The following is a 21,834-nucleotide window of genomic DNA, read 5'->3' as shown; positions in this document are numbered from 1 at the left end:
ATTGCAGGTGTTTTTTTCCTGCTGTCCAGAGCCCTGGAGAGCTGAATATGTGCTCCCAAATGATCATATCTCTGTATCATACCCACTTGACTTAATCATGAGTTCATGGGGACAGGCATGCTGTATAATCTATTTGAGGTGCAAATGCCTTCATCTGGTGTTCCTTGCCTCGTCTCTCTTCTTGCTTTGACCATGCTTGTGACTGGATGTCCTCCTTCCGGGTCCAATGAGACTTCTCCTGAGTGTCTCCTGATATGTTAATAATTTTGAGTACAAAAAGATTGGGCAGGTGGTGGGGGGGGCTCTGGGTCATCTTTGTCAGACCCTAAAATATCTATACACTTGTATTTGTTTAGGGTTTGGCCTTACTACCAGTGATGATGATGGTCTTTAGTCAGTCATGATCCATCGTCCCTCACATTTAAGGGATCATCCTTCAATCCATGCCCTGTGCATCCTCTGACTTTTTGAAGAAGTGGGACTGAAATATCACCTTTAACTAGGGAGGATACAGCGGCATATACTCAAGTACAAGGCCTCTTATTTTTTGATTCCCCCGATCATGTTTTGTATTGCACCATTTCATATAGTCTGGTAAAGCCACTATTTTCATCAATATGATGGTCTTTTGAGGCACTCTGTGTGGTTTCAGTGATAAAGCTGAGCAAGAAATATCTATGGGTGAGGCCATCCAGATTTTCAAGAACTCCTCCTGATTTTCCCCTTCTGCTCCCTCTTGAAAACTGATAAATTGGAGATACGTTTCTTTGTATGCCTCCTTCTGCATCTTCCACTCGAAGTGCTGAGTCCTTGGTGGATGCTGACAGGTGTATCACAGTGTTATTGTGCTCTTTGACTGTATCCTCAAGCTCACAGATTTACATTCTAAAGCTTGTTGTGTCCTTGTAGCTGACACAGGTCAGCCAACTAACCTTTGGAGTTATTCCATTTAGCCTTGGGTGAAGGCAAGCAGGTTTAGTCTTCCTGCTCAGGCAGCAAGGCTGTCCTCTAACTTCTACAGGTTCAGGAGTGTTCTGATGAGTGGCTCTGGAGTTCCAGTATTTATACCTGGTGCTAGCCTTTGTGTGTGGGGAACTCCCTGCCTTACCACCAGTACTGATTGTGAAAAGTTTGCCTCCTTTTCCTGGTCGAGTCTCTAAACTGTCTGGGGTTACAAAATGCAGGGCTGGCATGGTGTCAGGTTCCTTTGTGTGTAAGGTCGGCAAACCCTTATGAAGTGTAAGTGGGGTTGGGTGCAACTCGTCCTCTAGCCATCCTGTCCACATCTATGCCCCATTTATCTTAATGTCTGGAAGCAATCAACAAACTCCAACAGCCGTTCACATTCATATTCATGTGTCCCAATATACTGCCAGAACGGCACAGTTGCTTGGGACAAGAAAATGCCAACTTTCTAAAAGTGGCATTTTCAGAATTGTAATTTAAACCAACTTTACCAACCAACTTTACTGAGGCTTCTGTGTCAGGACCCAGAGGCGAGGATTATGCTGTTCTTTCTTTACTTTTATTAAACAGCAGCAGTTAAACCACAATAACCACGAAAACAAAACTTAATTTACCAAGAGGCTTATGTAAAGGAAGAGAAACAACATCAACAAAAATCCCTGCAATCCGTGTCCATCGTATTCCCCCAAGAGCCTCTGTAGACCTTTTCCCCCTCTTTCTTTGGTGCTCCAGCATCCGGCAGTTGAGTACTCCTATTTTATATTTCTTTGCCTGTCTTGCTTTGTAGTTACTTTAGTTCTTGTGACTGAAGTGTTGCAACGCAACTGCACTGCTTATCTGCAGTGCGCTTTTGCCTTGTGCTAGCTTCTGTGCTTTCCCGTTTTTTCTTTCAGGCTACCAAGGAAACGCTCAGTCGCTCCTTGGCAGCCCCACCTCAGAGTTCCTTATGGTGTGATCAGGGCTTTCGGATCCACATGAGGTGTGTTCAGGCTCTTGCATTGAACAGTCTTCTCACCGCTTGAGGGCTTATTCCTAACAGACCTCGTGGAGCTGGTCCTCTCTACCAAGGTGGCTGACCTGCTCTGTGGCCATTTCAGCATGAAGCTCGACCGGCCACCATTCTCCCTGCAGGTGTTTCTCGGTTTTTCCAAAACTGTCGCTTTTGTTGGATCTGCCGACTTAAGTCACAACTACAACCCACCCCTTCACACTCACTCCTCTCAACATTCCCCGTAACTGATCATCTGTGTTCGGAAGAATGGACACACATGCCTAAAGTGGTAGCCTACATTGCGGGGTGCTTAAGAAAGCCAGTTGGCAAGATGGTTCGTAACCGCCTTGTGGCAGAATGCTTTCGACCTTCCTTTGAGGGCAGAGTAGCATTGATGCCAGAAATCGATACACGGATCACCATCTTCCTAAATAAGTACATTAGAGACCCTAAAATAGGCTTAAACCGGTTGTGGCGCCATGCCGGTATAAGCTTTTGAATGTGGCCCGAACCTCTGTAAAATTTTGGTCATGACTAAAGTCGCCAAAGCACCCTGGGCCTTGATTTCCCCAGAGGCCTTATCTAACTAGGCTCAACAAGCTGTCATATTTTTGGGAAATGCAAACCCTGCCATATCCTTTCTAGTTGAGATTAACAAAGGAATCTATTCAGAGACACTTTTGTCAGGGAACTAGGTTACTTTGTTGCAACCTTCGACTCCCTGGACAAAGCCCAGGCATCGGTCAAGAGAATTTTCACCCCCTGGGTTTTCCCTGGCGCTGCCTGTGGCATGGGGAGCTCAGCCGGCCGTGCTTCATTCCAATCCTCCGTCCAGGGTTCTTCTTGTCGTGGAAAATGGCAGGACTCCCCCAAGTTTGGCTCCTTCTACCCCACAAGAAACCAACCTCGCCACTGGGCGCACATGCATTTTATCAAGGCACATGTGCACACCCTGCAGCAGGTGCATTTAGGGGACAGATTGAGAGAGTTTGTTCACAACTGCGAGGCTGTATTACCTCAGACATGTTGGTCTTTCAATCTGTTCTGGGTTACCACAAAAAGTTCTATGGGTCCCCCCACCAACACATCAAGCCATGCCCTCTCACCTTCTCCACTGCGCAGGCTGCCCTAGTGGACTCTGAGGTGGAGGACCTCCTGGCGAAAGGTGCGATTGTTCTCACTCGGACCCCCCTCGGGTTTCCGCCGCAACTTGTTCTTGATGGACAAGAGGGGCAAGGGCCAATGTCCTCCGATCGGCCTACAGGAATTTAACGATTGGTTGGTATTTAGCCACTTCAAGAGGCAGGTGATCCATCTTCTCTGATCTTTTGCAGGTGAACGATCAGATGATGCCCCTGGACCTGAAAGATGCATATTGCACAGTCCTGATCTACCCTCCTCTTTCCTGTTTTCTCCAGTTCCAGTGGCATGGCCAGACATTGGAATTCACAACACTCCCTTTCAGGCTCTCTTCGGCACTGTGGTGTTTCACAAAAATCTTGATGCCTGTGATGGAACCCCTTCTGGCCAGGGGTATCAGCCTCATGGTCTACTTCGACATCCTCTTAATGGGTCAATGTCTTTTAAAACCTACAGAACATCTGCAGACGATGGTAAACCTCATGAAGTCTCTAGGGTTTGTCATCAGCAAACACAAGTCAGTTCTATCACCAACCATCTCCTTGCTTTTCCTGGGTTTTGTGGTGGATGTGGTTAAGCAGACCCTCAGTCTTCACTCTCGGAAGTTGTTGAAGATCAAACATGAGCTCAGACGGACAGTGGACGGACCCTTCACATACCTGCAACATATCACTAGTATTGTGGGTCTCCTGTCCTCCATCATACAGGCCATAGCCAAGGCCCCTTGCACTACTGTGCCTTACAGCCTCTTAAGGCCTTTTACCTCCGGTGCAGCCTCACCTATGTGCAGCAGGTTCTGCTGTATGAGGAGGCCAAGGAGAAACTGAGGTGATGAATATCGCATGTTGAGGCCTGGAACGGCCAGGCTATCTTTGAAGCTTAGCCCAATATAGTCATCCAATCTAATGCCAGCACCAATGGATGGGGAGCACTCTGGGGGGCGTTCTCCGCAGCAGGAAAATGGTCCCCTTTGTGGCCTAATAAATATCTGTCTTGTAAATAAATGTCAGCAAAACTGGTTACCTCGTAATGCCTCATATCATGTAGGAGGGTTTCAGATGTGTTGGGGCCCTCGACATAACAAGTAGAGTATTTAACTCAGATGGGGTTACTTGCCATACTTCCCGGAGAACTAAATGCAATTCTCATGTGGTTTTGTTTCCTAACTTCTGTGAGGGTCCCTAAGTTGTGCGTGGTACAACACATTTGCCCTCAGGAGGAGCGCCAGCACCTCATTGTCCTGACGAAGCCCCATAGGGGGAGGTTTCTTCACCCTCCATTGCTAAAGGGGTCATGCAGAAAGCAGGGATTCACATTTGGAGCGCATTCAGCGCAGGGTTCTATGGCCTCCAAAGCTTTTATGCTGGAAGCACGCCTTGATGACATTCTTAATGCGGTGGATTGATCTGCAGACTCCATCTTTTTAAGCGGTTTTATTTTAAACCAGTCCATGATACAGTGTCTCTGGTTTTCGTGAAGCTTTGAACAAGCATAATCCTCACCTCTGGGTCCTAATGTACTGTGTAAAATTCCCTAGCTATTGTAATGGAGAGTTTTAGTTCTAATAAGGGCACAGAGGTGAGAATTATCCACTGTAACCCACCAAGACGGGATGGTCATGTTTAATTACCAACTGTGTAAACATAAGTAAACTCTTTTCTTCTTTGGTTTCAATCATTGGCGCCTTGTTCTTGCATCTGAAAGCTTGCTTTTAAAACGTTCAACTGTTTCTGCCCTTATGCCAGACTGTTAGAATTCAACTCAATTTATGTTTAGTTTATATGGAAAGCTAGACTTTCGATGCTAAGGGCACATTTTTCTTCCAAGGACAGCGTCTTCCAAACAGGATTGATGTGTACCTTCACCAACAGGTGTCACTGAAGAAAAAGGGGGAAAGAAGGTCTCCAGAGGCTCTTGAGGGAAAACGATGGACACTGTTTGCATGGATTGTTGTTTCTCTTTCTTTCCATAAGCCTCATGGGAAATGAAGTTTTGTTATCATAATTATTGTGGTTTCTTAATGGCTGCTGGTTAATAAAAGTAAAGAAAGAACAGCATAATCCTCGCCTCACTGTCCTTAATAGGATTGAAACTTTGCGTTACAAGAGCTAGGAAATGTTACATTCTGAATTACAATTTAAGTGTAAACAGCGTATTTCAATCCAAATCAGAGTTAGCACTTATTAAATGTAATAGAGTAACCGTCATTGTGAGAGAGGCACTGCAACAGTATAAAATGACCATAGGAGTTTTTCACTGGCAGGGCATGTAAAACTGAACGATACGTCCTGCTTTTTAAATACAGTGCACCCAGCCTTATGAGCCTTCTTTAGGAGTGATTTATATGTTTTAAAAAGGACGTTTTGGGACTAGGGAGAGGTTTATTTTGCCATGTCGAATTGGCAGTTTAAAACTTGCCTGCAGTGGCAGGCCTGAGACATATTTTAAAATGCTAGTCTGGTGAGAGACCCAATGAGTGCTACAGGCCCACTGGTAGCATTTAATTTACAGGGCCTGCTTACATGTAGTACCATTTATTAGGGACATACAAATAAATGAAATGTATTAGCTGGGCATATCGTTATTATACTATGTTTTAAGGAAAAAGCACAACCACTTTACCACTGGTTAGCATGGAAAACATGCACAGAGTCCTAATGCCGTCAAACTGGTACAGCAACAGACAGCAAAAAGCCTGCAGAAAGGGCCAGGCCACACATCCCTTATGTACTGGAGTCATTGGATCAAGATCTCGTGATCAGTAATGTTGAAAGATTTTCATTGATCTAGTATCACTTGCAGTGATGCTTTGCCTAGTTCAGACTAAGGCAGGAATCGTTGTCCGTCATCTGCCAATACTCCTCAATCCATGTGTGAAGAAGAAAGGCAAGTTCACAGTTGTTCAAAATGTTTTTTAAAGAATTTGTACTGTAATTCTTTTCTGAGTTTTTGTGCAAAGAAAGAGCCTTGACAATTGTCTAAAGCTACAGATAGCCCTGTAGTCTCTTTAAGAGAAGCTTTTTCAGTTAAGAGTGTACACTAGCTGGCTTAAGCTCCACCTCTAAGGTATCCTATGCAAAGGAAGTGTTGTTAATTTTCCAGAAAATAGGGACATATTCCAAATGTCTTTAAAGATCAATTGTGTTAGCACAAGCTCCCCTTCAAAAAAAAGTTCTTCTTCCGGTTAAAAGACCTTTTATTTGATCAAATCTTGTAGGACTGTATTGAAAAATATTTTCCTTAGGGGCGGCTTGTGTACTATCAGGGCTATTAAAATTTACAAGTGTCTCACCTTTGTTATATTGGATTTTAAAAAGACAGTTTTAAGTTTTGCAAATATTGGTATTCAGGAAAGTTTGAATACGTTGCAAGCCTTAGTTGATTTGTCTATTCTTATTTAATTTGGGTTTATCTCATTTTCAAATAATTCTATGCACTGGGATCCTTTTGATCTAAATTATTTTCTTGCACAGTACCTCTATTCTGAGCAAGGATGATTTTGGTTGTAAACCTAATCCTTACGTTTTTATTCTCAACTATGCTTCACATTCTATGATTTTTGCCAAATGTGTTCTGTTTTACAGCTGTGTGTAGGTTGCTGATAACCAGACAATGTTTTAATTTGTGATGTCACACTGTAGATGTTGTAATTTACATTAGGTAAATCTGTCTGTGCCCCGGGCACCTTCAGGGTGGCCCAAAATCAGCACTTCCTGTGGTCATTACCACTTAGATATCACTTCTGTCTTGAAACACTGATGTTGCTTTGTTTTGTACTCCATCACCATACACCTTGCTGCTTGCTTTCTGTTATTTGTTACAAATCACTAGAAGGTTTATGTGCCTACTTTGATATGACTAGGTATTTTGTTTGACATGCAAATTGAACAAATAATGTTTGTTCAGTCTCTCAGTTTACTACCTGTGTTACAAAAAGAAATTCCAATTGTTTTGAAAATACAATCAGGGACCATCCTCTTTATTCTTCTATTTCAGTATTGGATAAATGAATACACCTCAAATCTGGGAATTGGAGTTTTCCACTCAGGAATTCAAGTATATGGCCGAGGTATGTATGAGAAATCTATGTGATTTGTTAAAACAAAGACACTCACTCACAAAGTGTGAAGAGCTCACTGCAAGTCCCCTTGAATTGCTTTTTACACTATGGGAATAAATACCTTTTTGGGTATTGTCTTCCTAATTACAATAGATTTCTGGAATATCTGACTTTTGAAGCGCCTGTTACAGAGATCTATTTATTAAATAAAAAGTGGTGTACATTTATTGCAAAAATTGTCTAGGATTTACCAATACAGGACCCGAAAAATCATAAAAATGTTTCTGGACCTGCAGGTCAAGTAACTTGAATAATCTACTCAACCTAACTGTAATGTACTTGACCCGTGAAAGTATCTCAAATTGTGTGATCCTAGTCAAATATTTTATTTTGCAGTTGCCTTTTTCTTCATTTTCACATGAGTGCACCTTCAAATGTGAATTCAGCATTTCTGCTGTACAAAAAAATATTTTGTTTGATTTAAATAGAGTAAACGTTTGCTCCATGTATTGTAAGAATCTAGTCCACATACATGGCACACATGATCCATGACTTCTCTTAGTTTACTAATAAATAGCATTGCCATCAGGGCAGGAGTGTTTCTCAGTGTGTTCAAACACTCACTTTAAAAAAATATATATATTACTAAAACATGATGTGGTAGCACACTTTCATTTACAGACAGTAAAACTCCAAGAAATGTCCAAACACCTTCCCACTAACTTGGAGCTTTACGTATGTAGACAGGGCAAGCCATTATGTGGCAAAAGGAAAATAAATATAAAAAAATGCAAAAAATAGGATTTTTACAAGCCCATTAATTTAGCACCAAATACACCAATTATAATGAAAGGAAAAGAGAACATTATTTGTTAAATAATTTTTTTTCTCCATATTTGACTATATTATTGTGCATTGAAGTGTGAAATTTACATAGACTCTGGCCCAAAAAGATTAATTAAAGCTGTTGTACCAAGCCTCAAGAGTTTTGCACAGCCATTACAATCTTTATAAAGTATTCATGTGGAGGTTATCAGTGTGACCAAAAATAGGACAGAAGGGCATATAATAAGCAATGCACATTTGCTCATGTGAAAAAAATGACTATGTTATAAAGCCACAGTATAACCAAACAAGAACATAGACCAGACTCTCCGGTTAAGAATGGGTATAATAAAACCTTATAGGATTTGAATTGTGGTCATACAACCTTCATCTGTATTCCATAAGCAGTTCAAATGAATTGATGTGAAATTTCGGAAAAGTGAAAGCCATAATAAGGTCACCTGAGAAAATAGGACAAGAAATAAAACAATAAAAAAACAAAACTGGGGTGGTGAGAAAAAAGTAAAGAAAGCAATGATGCCATTCTTGTACAAAGTGATTGTAATCATATCAGTAAGATACCAGGCCATTAGAAATTCCCCTGGATCACTGAATAATAGAGAAAAAGTTGGTGTGTTAAATGTTATTCTATATTTAGGCCAGGATTGTCCATCATGATAGTCAAAACGACCCACAAACATAGTAGAGGAAGTATGGCTCCATGTTTATAGTTTCAAATTAAAGTCACAGCTACTAAGTAACATACTCACAACAACGATGTGCATAAATGCAGTAATAGTGATGAGAAAGGCCCGGTTTTCAAATTACTTTTGAGGCATTCGAGCCCTGAAGAAAACCTGTTCTTTACTTGCCAAGCGAATTACAGAAAACAAAGCCCACAATAAAAATTGTAAAAAATATATATATATATGCGAAGGGGGATTTAAAACACTATATTGGTTATACTCGGAGAATTTTGTGCAACCCATATGCCACAGTAGAAAAGTTTATTTTAGCACTCTTGAGCTGTTCAGTAAGCAAGCAATGAAAGTAAATTTTACATTGGTGGAATATTTTCATTGGCGTACAGGAATTTGATTTGTGTATCTGATTAAATGCTTATGCCGTAAAAATCTAAGAGCGATTTTGTTTTTACAATAAATTCATACATATTGTAAATCTATATATCTCATTATTGGGTATTACCAACTCAGTCATTTGGTTCATATTTCTCACAGCGGGAAGGTGACTGGTGTGTAAGGACTGCCCTGATGCCGGACACGGTTTCCCTATTCACCTTTATATTGTATCCTAAATTATAAATATCTTGTTTTCTAATCTTAATTTTAATTCTTCCTTCAGCTGTCCGTCCCACCTGCTTGATTTGTAATGGTGTTGACCCTAATTCATTATTCCTTCTAGATGTCTGTCAACATAGTAAATGTTTTCTTTCACTAAAACCAGTGCAAAGGATATTGGAAGTGTTTGAGTAAATGCTGTGGTTCGCGTAAATGCTGTGGTTCGGGTCAATGTAGACTTTATTGTTTCTGGTGCTTAAAATGGAAGTTAAATTATTATTGGTCTCTCAAGCACTGAATTCTGTATGGTATGTATACTCGCAGATTCCTCAAGTTGTGAATCTCCCCAGATGACAGACTAGATCCAGAAAGTCTTGCATTGGCTCCTGCGTGCCGGCAGATGGCATCATCAGCTTCTGTTGCTACTCCAACTCCGCTTCCCACATGCTGTCACAGAACCACATAAAAACTCCAATTGTCCTGATGTCAGTTCTTGTTTATCCACAACTGAAGACTCGTATAGTGAGCTCCGCTCTTAATGATTAAGGTCATCCCTACCACCCCACACAACCCCACCCAAACTAATCATATTGTATTTTGGCAGTTTGCATGAATTTCTCTCCTGAACACGACAGGAATAAACCTGTGCCACAAGCACATTTTAGTTACACACCTGCATGATGTCCTCTTATACTTGGTCCCGAGTCATTCATGACTCCTAGTCCTGTCCTGTTGTAAATGTTCCCTGATGCAGCTGAATGCCTCCGGGAATGAGAGTCCAAGCTCTGTAATACATAATATAAGAAGTGGGGCTGATTTCAGTCAAGGTTGTCCTTGACAGGTTAAGTTTAAGCCAAAGTCTAGGGACAAGTCGAAAAAAAAAACCCACAAATTGCATCCAAAGCCCCTAGGCATTCCAGACACTCTGATCCATAGAGAGATCACACAGTAGGTAGACATCGGACTCAGACTTTAGCCTTAATTTGCAGCTGATGTGTATCAAATTACCTGGCTGTTTGTCTACTCTTCAGCAAATTGAGGACTTGGAGGCCATGCTGCAAATATTTAAAATTATTCTATTCGTGATGGTTTATATAGTGCATGGCTACTGGAGGCCTCCCACTGCTGCCATAGACACTGTGGGTGGTCAGAATAGTGCTGGCGGGTGGGATTCAGATGCCAAAAACCCAGGTCTTTAAAACCTTGCCTTGCAGAAAGGAAGCTCACACACCAGAAGACACAGTTCCAGGGGTAGAGTGTTCCAAAGTCTGGGGGGCAAAAAAGAAGTGGATCTGCCAATCCTGTGGACATTAAGTAGATGGACAGATGAAGATCAAAGGGCTCTCCCAGTACCCCCGGCCCATGATATAACTCCTTAAAAAATTGTTGTCCATAGATTTAAATTTTTGATTTGTGTTTTGGATCATTAGACAAGTAATTTAGCTTGGGTAGACATTGCTAATCCAGGCCACATTTTTCTGGATTACATTTTTAAAACTGGCAGATGTGTTGCAGTGATGTTGTAATATTTCAGGAACCATGAGACCTACATACTTCATTTTGGTATCAAACTATACAAATAATGATTTTTAATTTGTTTATGTATAGAACAAACAATGTTTATGATCTGAATATGGAAAAAAAAAGTTTATCACTCCTGTTTTAGACACATTTTCATAGTTCACTTTAATTGTTTCAGCAATCTCTTGTGGCATATTTGAAGAATGTTGAACATTTGAGAAGAGCATATTGGCAGATGTCTTTTTGTAGCACAGATTTTGCAAGTACATGTATGTGTAAGTTCTGTGGGTAGAGGCTTTAAAAATGTTGTAGGATTTCGCACCCCATCAATATTTTCCCAGCAAAATTGACATTGATATTTCTCTACATATGCATGATTGAAAACATTTACATATCTTCTGATCAAGTACAGCACTCTTTTAATTAGAAGAACATCAATGGAAGGTCACTTAGCAGGATTGATCTCTTGAACTCGCTGTACCAAAGATAGTCAAATGTGTGACAGTCCGACTTCTTTAAAGTCAAATTTTTCTTCTGTAACAGCAAATCCTTTTAGAAACTTCACAGGTTCAGCAGTTAACGCTCCAAGCTTTGTTCCAAATTTGCTCATAGTGTCATTACCTGTAAGAACACTGGGCATGTCTGGGTCAAGATTCTTCTACAGAATATGAAGCAGAATTAGGTGTCTTTTTATCACCTGTTCTATAACGTATCCATAACTCTAATCTTTGACTTATGAACAATGAAATAAATCTAAGTAGCACAAAAATATCCGTCATTTGGCAGTACAATGACTCAATTGGAACCATTTCGAACAGCCCACTTGACATGTGGCACAACACGAAGTTCAGCTTCCTCCAATTTGCTGTTAAGTTATTTAACAATATGGCCCGGACTTTTTGAATGTTATCTCTGCAGGCACCAACTCCTCATTGACGATCGTCCCACTTGCAATAATTGGAATTTCAGTATTCACTGAAACATCAGCAATGTTTTGGCAAGTTAACATCTCCAAGTTCATCTTGTTTGTTGTTGATGACCAGAATTAATCAAGTTCCATAGGTATAGGTGTCGAATTTTTTATGCAGCAAGGTCAGTTGTTCCACTTGTAGACATTCGTCTGATTCTGTCACATTCTTTCAAGATAACTATCAAAGACAATGTGCAGTTCTTGCAAGGCGCACACTGACTTTGATATCTGTAGAACAGTCAGATCAACCTCTCGAAAGTTTTGCATGGATGAAATCTTGACTATTCTCAATTGTGACATGTGATCCACAGCAGCAGCAGTTGTCAATGAGGACACCTTTTCGAACAGAAATTCTTCAAGGTAAAGTTTTTTTTTTTTTTTTTTTTTTTTTTAATTTAATTTTTTAGCTTTTGTACAAGTCTGTGCTTCACTTGTTTGGCTGCAGCATCTAAATCAAATAATGCGTTTGTTGGAAGAAGATCATACAGCAGAATGTCCTTGATAAAATCACCCCTTTCTTTTGCTATATCGATCTCTGTGTGCTTGCAAAAGGTGTTTTGTAACCTGTTTTGTAGTGGCTGGTTGGACAAAACTCATTCTGTGGCAATTAAAGCATGGTAGTTTAGCTTTAGTGATTATGTCAAACATCTTTTTCTCTTTCAATAAAAATTTCTACTGCCTCCATTCTGCGTATAGTTTGGATCCATCTTCCACGACATCTAATAGGTGGGACTTTATATCGTTATCCACATATTGTTTGGTCACGAAGTTGTGTAGTCGCACAGGCTCAGTCATTTCAAACGGGTTTCTTTGCTGCTTGAAATGAAGAAGGCTGTCAGCATGTTTATTGAAACATTTTCCTCTTTCCCACCAGTTTGCGGTGAGGAACAGTTTCATGATGGTCCACTAATTTTGAATTTGTCATCTATCTGAAAATATTGCAAATAGAAAGGACTGCATGGTAAACTAGCTGCCATTGAGCAACATATTCACTTTTATGTGCCTTACCAACAATTACCTTGGCGCGTTTCTGCAATCTCTAAATCATCTGTTCCAGTTTCATATTTGGAGCCACAGCATTGAACCTTCCCTCTCTGTCTTTCACCACAAAATGTCTGTAGCTGAATTTTCTGTAGAGGTACGGTTTTTCCACCTCTAGCTTCTTCACTCTTTCCAAATACCAGGACCCATATCTCAGATAGTTTATGCAGTTAAATTTGCAAAACACAGTAATTGGTGACTCCACAATCTTCATGTGCAGCGCCCAATCACCTTCCCGATCAACATGTACCAAGGTTTGCACTACACCTATCATGTGTAAAACATTTCCTGAGTACTTGCAAAGTTCTGATTTTTCTTCACATTCTTTGACAAACACTACGAACTTGGTTTTCAGGCTTTCTGTTTTTGAACTTGGTGTTTTGAACATTGCCTGGCTTTGCGTTATTATTTTTTTTTTTTAAAGAAGTGCACCCTGTACCTTGTTTACTTGTGAGATAAGGTATGCAAAACCTAATTTGTAATTCTTGTTCCAGAAAGCATTCAAGGGCAATGTTTCTATAGCCTCAGATATGATGAGCATACCTTTTAACAAACAAACTTAATGAGGTCTGCTCAACACTGACTGGACAGTTTTGCTTCCAAAGATTTCAGCCTCAATAAGTGCATTGTCTATGCCACATCCACTGAGAGAACTTCCTGCACACGGCAATGCAATTTCTGTCATGTGGAAAACACCCATCATTGGATAGAGATCATTAAATTCTACTGGATTGCTCTTAAAAATTTAAGCTACAATACAGAAGAAACCTTCATTGCATAAAATTGGCAGGATAGGCTGGTCTTCAAGGTGAGCAGTTACATTTTAGAATTTTTTCAGAGCTTTATATACTGTTGTGTAGTTTTGTGACTGTAGGTGGTATTACTGGTAAAATCTCAACCTTCAACATTGGGACAGTATTCTGGGAGATCAGAGCATGAATTCCAGCCCACGGAGGATCTGGCTTTTTTGCATCCTCCAGTCTGCACCGAATAAGCAATATGATCAATTCAGTTAAATCAGATTTGCGGACTGCAGCATTCATCAAAAGAAGATCTATGTCCTCAGCCACTTTTGAACTTTCTGGTAGACTGGGACGTGTTGATGACTTGCAGTGATTTTGCATATGTTGGCAAGGCAGTTGGGTTATAAGTTTTCAGCTTTGTTTATGCCTAGAGCTGACAGAGCTGGTTTTCCAGCAGCTCCTTTATTGGTGCCGTCTTGAAAAAGCACCATGCCGTGGATGTTCCAGATAAAGAAGAGGTGTCTTCAAAATTAAAATGATCAAGACCAGCAATTGTAAATCCTTTCCTAGTAAAGTGACTTAGAAGTGGTGTGCTGTCAGATTCTCAAGATTTTACAGCATGAGCTGCTAACAAGTTCCTGTTCCGTACTATGTCATTATAACTTGTTGATACACCAATTCTATTCATTGAAGTGATTAGCGTTCTACTTTTGCACTCGTCATAGATTGCGTGGGCAGTCATCATTTGTAGGGAAGTTTTCTTTTTGCCATAATGTAGTTCATAAAACATGATTTGGAAAAGACTGTACATTTGCACTGCATAAGCCTGTTGGTTCATGGGATTGTCTTCCACTCTGCTTATATCTTCAAAGCCATCATCAATGTTGTCGGCTTCTGTTCTGAACTCAAGAACTTTGGTTTGTTACAGTTTTGCTTTGCTGATATTAAACAGTGGTGTAAAAAAATGTTAAGACAACATCGGGCGTTATTGTTGACTCCTATGATTTGCGGAGCTCTGGAGCATCACAAAATCTGTCATTAAGTCCAAAATCTAAATCTTTCAGATCGTTTCTTAAAATGGTTCCTGCTGATTTTACTGCATTCTGTGATTTTACTTTGGCAGCAAGAATTTTGTTAGACTGATAAAATCGCATTCTGTCATTTTATGTTCTCACCAGAAAAATCTTAATTTATTATTATGGAGCAATATAGTTTCATCAATGTTGACCATTAATTCTCTGATCGCATTGAGTGTGAACCCATAGCCAGCCCCTTGCGTGGCTTTAAATCTTAATTTGCTTTTTCAAAGAGTGCAAACTTAACTGAAAGCTGGCGGTTACGTTGCTGCTGGAAACTCATTCTAAATTCATATTTTTGAATGTATGCACACATGCAGTTCAGATGGGCATACAAATCTGTTGCAGATATATTCACCTCGCTGTTTAGATCAGCTATTCGGCTGAAAACGTAATCTTGGAAAAACGAGCTGCAGATAAAAACATGTTTGCCCTTTGAGACTCTCATACTGTATAGTTTGGTCAGTCCCTTTGGCCCTTGCTCTGGCTAAAACACAGGTAACACATTGAAGAGCCTCTGCTTTCTGAGCCATCAATCTTCTAAGTGGATAGGCATTGGGTTTGTCTGTCTTCACTTTCTCAGAAGACTCTGTTTCTTCTTGTGATTCACTGGTTTCCTCTATTTTTTTTTTTTTTTTTTTTTTTTACAAATTTGTTTCCAGGCTTTTGTCCATTGTGTAAGACTTGTAGCACTTGTATTTACACAATGATAAAATATTTGATCCTCTTCACCCAGTAGCTTCAATCTTTTGTGAACTTTGTCTTGCCGTATTTCTGCAGCATCTCAGACTCTCTTCTGTCTAGCCGCAGTTGATGTTAGCTTTTCTTTCAGATTAATTTGAAATATGACACATTTTTCTTTGTTGAGGGAGTCCTCAGATTTTGTAGTTAGCAACATTGTCAGGAGATAAGGCTTCTCTACTACCACCTCCTTTGCTCTTGTTTACAAATTTGAATCGGTGAAAAACAATATTAAAATTACCAATATGATGGCTTAACACATCATTATAGAGCTGCCATTTTGGAAAATGGCGCAACATTAGCTTTGAGAAGTTAATTTCTGTCTCTCTAAGACTACTTGAGCCCCATAACCTTTGTTTTGACACCAGATTGAAGTATGTAGATCTCATGGTTTCTGAAATAGTACATCATCACTGCAACACGGCCACCATTATTAAAAATGTTCTCCAGAAAAAGTTGGCCCGTATTAGCAATGGTGTACCTAAGCTAAATTACTTATTTAATTATATAAAAACACAAATCAAAAATGAAATTCTCTGGACAACATTTTTTTTTACAGATGTGTATCAAGGGACCAGGTCTACAGGGAGATATCGGGAGGCTAAAGATCTTAACATTGAGGGGTCCTAATTATTGACTGTGCTATGCATGCAGCAGATGGGCTTGAACTGCACTCAGTGTTCCACAGTAATCCATTGTAGGTCTCTCAAAGCCCTGGTGTCCGAATCATGTTAAGGAACGTTCATCAAGAGATGTGCAGCAGCATTCTGCACAATCTTCAGCTTCCTGACAACATAACAAGGTGAGCTTAACAGCAGGGCATTCCCATAGTCCAGATGGGGCGACACAAGGGCCTGAAGGACCATTCTTCTGGCTGTAAATGGAAGGAGATAGAAAACCTTCTGCAGCAATGTCAAAAAACGGTCACAGCTGGCAGTGTTTTTTTTTTCATTGAATTTTTGGGAGTGAGCAGTTTACTCAGACAGTCTGAGAACCAGATTACTGAGATTGTTGCCCAATAACAAAACTTCTGTTTTGCCTTTATTGAGTTTTAATTTGCAACCAGACATCCAGCTGGCTAATTCCTGAAGACAAGAAGTCAAAGATAAGTGACCAGAGTTTAAGTCTGGGGAAATTTATATGACCAGCTGGGTGTAGTCGGCATAAGAAAGCAACTGTTACCTGTGCGATCCAACTATAGCAGCAAGAGGGCTTAAATAGAGATTAAACAAGATGGAGCTCAGGGAAGAGCCCTAGGGCACTCCACAACATGGCGGAAGGCTGGCTGAGAGGACCTGAAAGGAGCAATTCTGTAAGGAGGAGGAGAGCCAATCCAGTGCTCTGCCCCGATACTGACTTTAGAAATTCTCTGCAAGAGAGTAGGATGGTCTACGGTATCGTAGGCTGCACCGAGATCTAACAGGATAATGTCTGCCGATTTTCACCCCCCCTCCTCTCTCCCTCCCTCCTCCCCCCCCCCCCCCCTCCCTCCCTCTTGATCAAGGAGGCGCCGGAGTTCCTCAATGACTGCCAACAGGGCTGTGTCAGTACTATGTAGCAGTCAAAAGCCCATCTCGGTGGGGTAAAGGAGTTACTTTGATTCAAGAAAGGTAGAGAGATTTTATTTAACATATTTTTCTTGCAACTTCAGGTAACAGGGAGATTGGCCTATAATTACTTAGATTAGAAGGGTCTTTGAAAGTGCCATAACCATTGAATGTTTCCATTGCTGAAAGATCAACCCACAAGACAGGGAGAGATTGAATAGATCTGTCAGTACTGTAGCAGTGGCATCAGACCCTTGGTAAAGAAAGTGAAGAGGAGCAGGATCCAGGTGCAGGCCTGATTTTACAGTATTTAAGGGATCCTTAACCATGCACACGGTAAGATGTGGAAACGGCAAAAGAGAACACTCTTGAGGGTCCTGAGGTTGTTTGCTAGGGTAAGAGTCTGCCGTATTAGAAGTATTTGGGAAGGATTATTAGATGTCCATGATTTATTTTTATTTTATTTCCCTGAAAGAAACAAAGTCAATACGTCACAATGTTCAGCTGATGCCATCGAAGTAGGGCCAATTGCAGTAGGCTCAGTGATAACTTCAAGAACCTTAAAGATTTCGTTTGAGGAGCTGGAGTTTTGGAACCCTTTAGTGTGCCTTTCCTGCCCAAATGATCTGTCTGGGCCACCAGAAGGGCGTTGACTTATGGGCCTTGCACAGGCATCAACTGACCTCGAACAAGATCAACTTCACGTGTCAACTTCTCTGCCCCAGGCCTTATTGCTTGATCGTCTTGATAATCTGTAGGGCCCATGTCTGGCTCCAGTGAAACCAATTTTATATCTGTAGCTCCAATCTCTGATCTGGCAAGTGTCTGTCCAATGTCAAGGTACACTGTCACCAAAGCTAATCCTCAAGATCCCAAGGGCTCTCCTCGAGTCCCTGCGGCTGGGCAGCAGTATTTCTGAATGTTGGCAGACATGATTGGATCACATTCTGACCCCATAGAAGGCCTTCTAACATGTTACTACGGATAGGATAACTATGAGGAGTAAAATATTGCCCCCCCCCCCCTCCTCACTTCACTGATGCTGCCATTTATCTTGAATTGGAAAATGTCAGTAGCTTTAATACTTCTGTGGAGTCTGCCCTGGATTTGCTTTGCACCTCTCTACAGACGAAAATGCTTCTTTTGCAGTAGTGGTGCAGGGCTTCAGAAGTTCTGGAAATGCCATTCCTTTCTGAGGAGACTGGAACACTCCTTGCAGAAATTCTGTAACAGAGACTACCCACCTCTGAGCCCTCATTATCTTTCAATGAAGCCCTGTCTGACCCAATCCTGTCAGTTGCCCGAAGCCATTGTGTGTTTTGGTGGTGGCTCCCCCAGTTGTAAGAAGTCACAAATTAACACCAGATAACTCTGAGGTCTTGACACAGTGTCAGACTTCAAACAGCCTTGTTATGTACATCTCCAGAGGTAACACAAATTATTTTCTGACTACTCATCAGACAGGATGTCTAAAATAATTGATGCAATGGCCAGAAGTCTGTGTTTTTCTGATAGTTGGCTTTGTACATATTAGATGCACTTTGCCCCCCTGGCTTTCAAGATGTTGCCTGTCTTGCTAGAGGATATGCAGTGTGTTTGTTCATGCAGTACAGGATGCTGCTAAGTATGTTTTACATTGAACACTACAGATTCTCAGTGCGATGGACAGCAAAATTATTACCCAGAGATTGCCTGGCTTTCCTCCATCAGCATCTCTGGGGACAGCCAAGCCTCCTTAATGGGAAAAGCTGTTCGGATGATTTAGTCTTTTCGATGAGAAAGATGATGCAGGCTTAAAGAGATTTAATGATATAAGATCTACAGCTCGTCGACTGGCTACCCACTCCCACTTGCCATTTCCATTTCGAATTCAGAAGGGACTTGAGGGGTCTTGTGTATCACCAGCATCAACCCTCAGGTATCACCAGCATCAACCGTCAGCTGTACAGCAACCGATGCAGACTTTTCATGGTTGCAAGGGTGGTGCCAAATAGTTCTCAGAAGGACTCCTACAGAAGCACTCTTCGCCCTCAGTCTCCAGGCACCACTGCTATACCAATTTAGTTAGTCCTCCAGGCACCCTATAAGGTCAGTAGGCAGCAGTATCCATCACATCAAATCTATGGGTCCTTTCTGTTTTCCAGTTTGGCCTTGCCCTTCGTTTTCTGGATATTCCTCTCTACATTCCCCAGTTTGTACCTGGCCATTGGTGTATCATGCAAATATTCTGTCCAGTGAAGCTTTGCTAATGCTTGCCATAGGATTTCTTGAATTCATGCCTGAGGTAGAGAGAGGGCTGGGTTGCGACTGTGTACTTTCTTGTTCCCAAGAAGGAAGTTTGGCAGAGATTGATTTATTGACCTTCAGATTCTTGGATTTTTTTCCCCAAAAACGAGCTGTGCAAAATAGCAGTTGCTCATGTGATTAAGCTACATCTTCACAAGTCAGACGTATACCTATTCTTGTACCTTGATTACTGGCTGCTGAAGGCGACCTATCTTAGCTAGGTAATAGTCAATATCGTACTCTCTGGGATTCTCTTTAAAGTCCAAATCCCATCTCCAGTGCTGAGCAGCAGATTGTTTTTCTTTTTCAGGCTATTCTGATCACAACTGCTTTCTGCAGCAAGTCTGAGACATTTAGGCTACAATCTTGATTTTGTAGGTGAGAGTTGCTGTTCCACCCTTGATGGTTCTGAGGCTTCTAGAATTCTGGACATCATGCGTCCTTCTGACACCTGCTGGCAAATGCAGGCTTTTGAGCTGAGTTTCTTGTTTCAGCTTACTCATTGGGGATTCCTGTTGCACAATAACCATGTGTTAGATACTCTGGACCTTTTAGTGGTGGATGAATGATGGCAACTTGACCTGTAGCAGTCTTTTTTTTCTTTGCCCTCTCTAGATCTTACAGTAGTGGTAGTCTCATCTCTGGGATGGGGAGGTCACCTGTACAAGGTGAAGATCATAAGTCTCTGGTCCAAGACGAAACAGCATCACCATACATATCACCTGAAGCTGCCGGCCATCCAATTTGCCCTAGAGGCCTTACTGCCTTCGGTCAGGGGCAGGTCGGTTCAGGGGCTGCTGCACAAAACTACCTGAACATGTTAGCGCAACAAGCAGTGTGGAGTGAGGAGGTGGCTGTGGGTGGCACATGATTGTCAGTCACCGTGCGGGATCCCACAACAGCAAATCAGATGAGCTCAGCAGTCTCCATCTGTCTGTTCATGAATGGATTCTGCACCTGGAAGTAGTGCAGAGTATTTTTGCCCAATGGGTGTGCAACCTCAGTAGATCTATGTGCCACTTCTAAAAACACTCCGTGTCCAGTCTTCTGTGCTGTAGTTTTTCCTCTTTTGGGGTTTCTAGGAAACCTATTCAGCCTTTGGTGGAATCCCAGCCTCCTGTACACATTTCCACCTCTGCTGTGGATCCCAGAGGTCCTGAAGAAAGTAGAGTGGGACCAAGCACAGCCGATTCTGGAGGGCTGAGTGGGCCAGGAGACTTGGGTACACCGAAATGCTGATCTTGAGCTTCTGCCACGCCTTTCAACTTCCTCAGGATCTAATTTCCCATTTGCAAGACATATGTGGAGATTGAGTGGATTCATTTGCAAGGTTTTACTGTTGGAGGTGGTGGTTTTTTTTCTGGCTCATTGTCATACTTCTGCCAAATCTATTTTTTCGGGCCACTTGTCCACGTTTGTTGCCTGATGTGAGTAAAATCGGATTGACTCTACATGCTAGATGATCCAATGTTTTTCTGTTTTGATTATATTTGGTCTAGAACGACTTTGCTGTGAGCACCAAAAAGGTGACTTGTCAGCTTTTTCAGTGTTTGCCTGACCAACAGGAAAGACAGATCTGGCTATCCCTACAGCGTGCCAGTGCAAGATGGACATGGGTGCGAGGTCAGGTTGCCATATACTTGAAGGGAGCCTGGCCTCATAAAGAGCTACTAAGCTGACAGCGTAAACGTTTGCAAAAATAAGGCTAGTCTGCCCTGTATTGCCAAGACATTCTGTAGCCAGCATCTAACAGGCTGCAGACTGCCAGCTGTGTGGAACACTGAGGCGACAGACAGGGAATGGAACTATTGAGGAAAGAGGAGCTGAACAGTGAACGGGGAAAGGGAGGTAGGACATGAGCTGCGGTGGAAGAGGGTTGCTTTAGCTGATGAAAAGAACAGCTAAAACCTGAAGGAGGGAAAAGGTTAGTTGTGAAAAGACAATAGAACCTAAAGTAGTGAAAGTGCTCAGAGAAAGGAAAGAATTATTGGGTGAAGTGACAGGCCATCATATGAAAGAGAGAAGGTGTGTCACCATGAAGAAGGGAGATAAAGCAAAAGGATTGTTAAAGTAGTTAGGCTAAATTAAAGGGGCTGAAGTAAAGGGAAAAGGAATAAGGGGTGCGGGAGGTGAAGAGCAGTGACAAAACGGGGGTCAAGTAAGGAAACGGGAGCTGAAAGTGGCACATAAATGTAGCCATTAGCCCTAATAAATGCACAGAAAAGTACCGCCAGTGGTTGGGTAGTAAAAGAAAGCCACAATTAAGGGGCAATAGTCCCTTACTTCCTGGGCCCTGGTGCTACTGGACTTGCTGAACTAATTATAGGTATACCCTTTAGCAGCAGAGTCAACAAGAGGAAAGAAGGGTGGGGATGAAGGAGGGAGTTAAACGCTAGCGCAAAGAAAGGTGAGTGTAGTATTTGCTGAGCTACATCTGGCAGAGGAAAAGAATATGCAGAGATAAAGGAAGATGAGAGAGCTGGGGTGAATTGGAGTAGGAGAGCTGAGTCCAAACACTCTCCCTCATACCCACTCTCCACTAAGCTTGGTACGGAATTCAAGCAGGACTGTTAATCCTGTTGGCACATAACAGCAGGTACTCTGTGGTTCTTAATGGTTCTTACTAGAA

General features: G+C 41.6%; 1 protein-coding gene across 1 annotated transcript in view; it reads left to right on the top strand.

Annotated features, from left to right (window-relative positions):
• DESI2 (desumoylating isopeptidase 2) overlaps positions 1-21,834 on the top strand; it is a 119,695-nt gene that overhangs the window by 25,435 nt on the left and 72,426 nt on the right. The window contains exon 2 of the mRNA XM_069234456.1: positions 7,094-7,166. Coding sequence (XP_069090557.1) covers positions 7,094-7,166 — 73 coding nt within the window. The remainder of the gene's footprint in view (positions 1-7,093; positions 7,167-21,834) is intronic.

This window comes from Pleurodeles waltl, chromosome 5, assembly GCF_031143425.1.
Source record: "Pleurodeles waltl isolate 20211129_DDA chromosome 5, aPleWal1.hap1.20221129, whole genome shotgun sequence".
Lineage (NCBI taxonomy): Eukaryota > Metazoa > Chordata > Amphibia > Caudata > Salamandridae > Pleurodeles > Pleurodeles waltl.
This window is presented reverse-complemented; position numbering and strand designations above follow the sequence as displayed.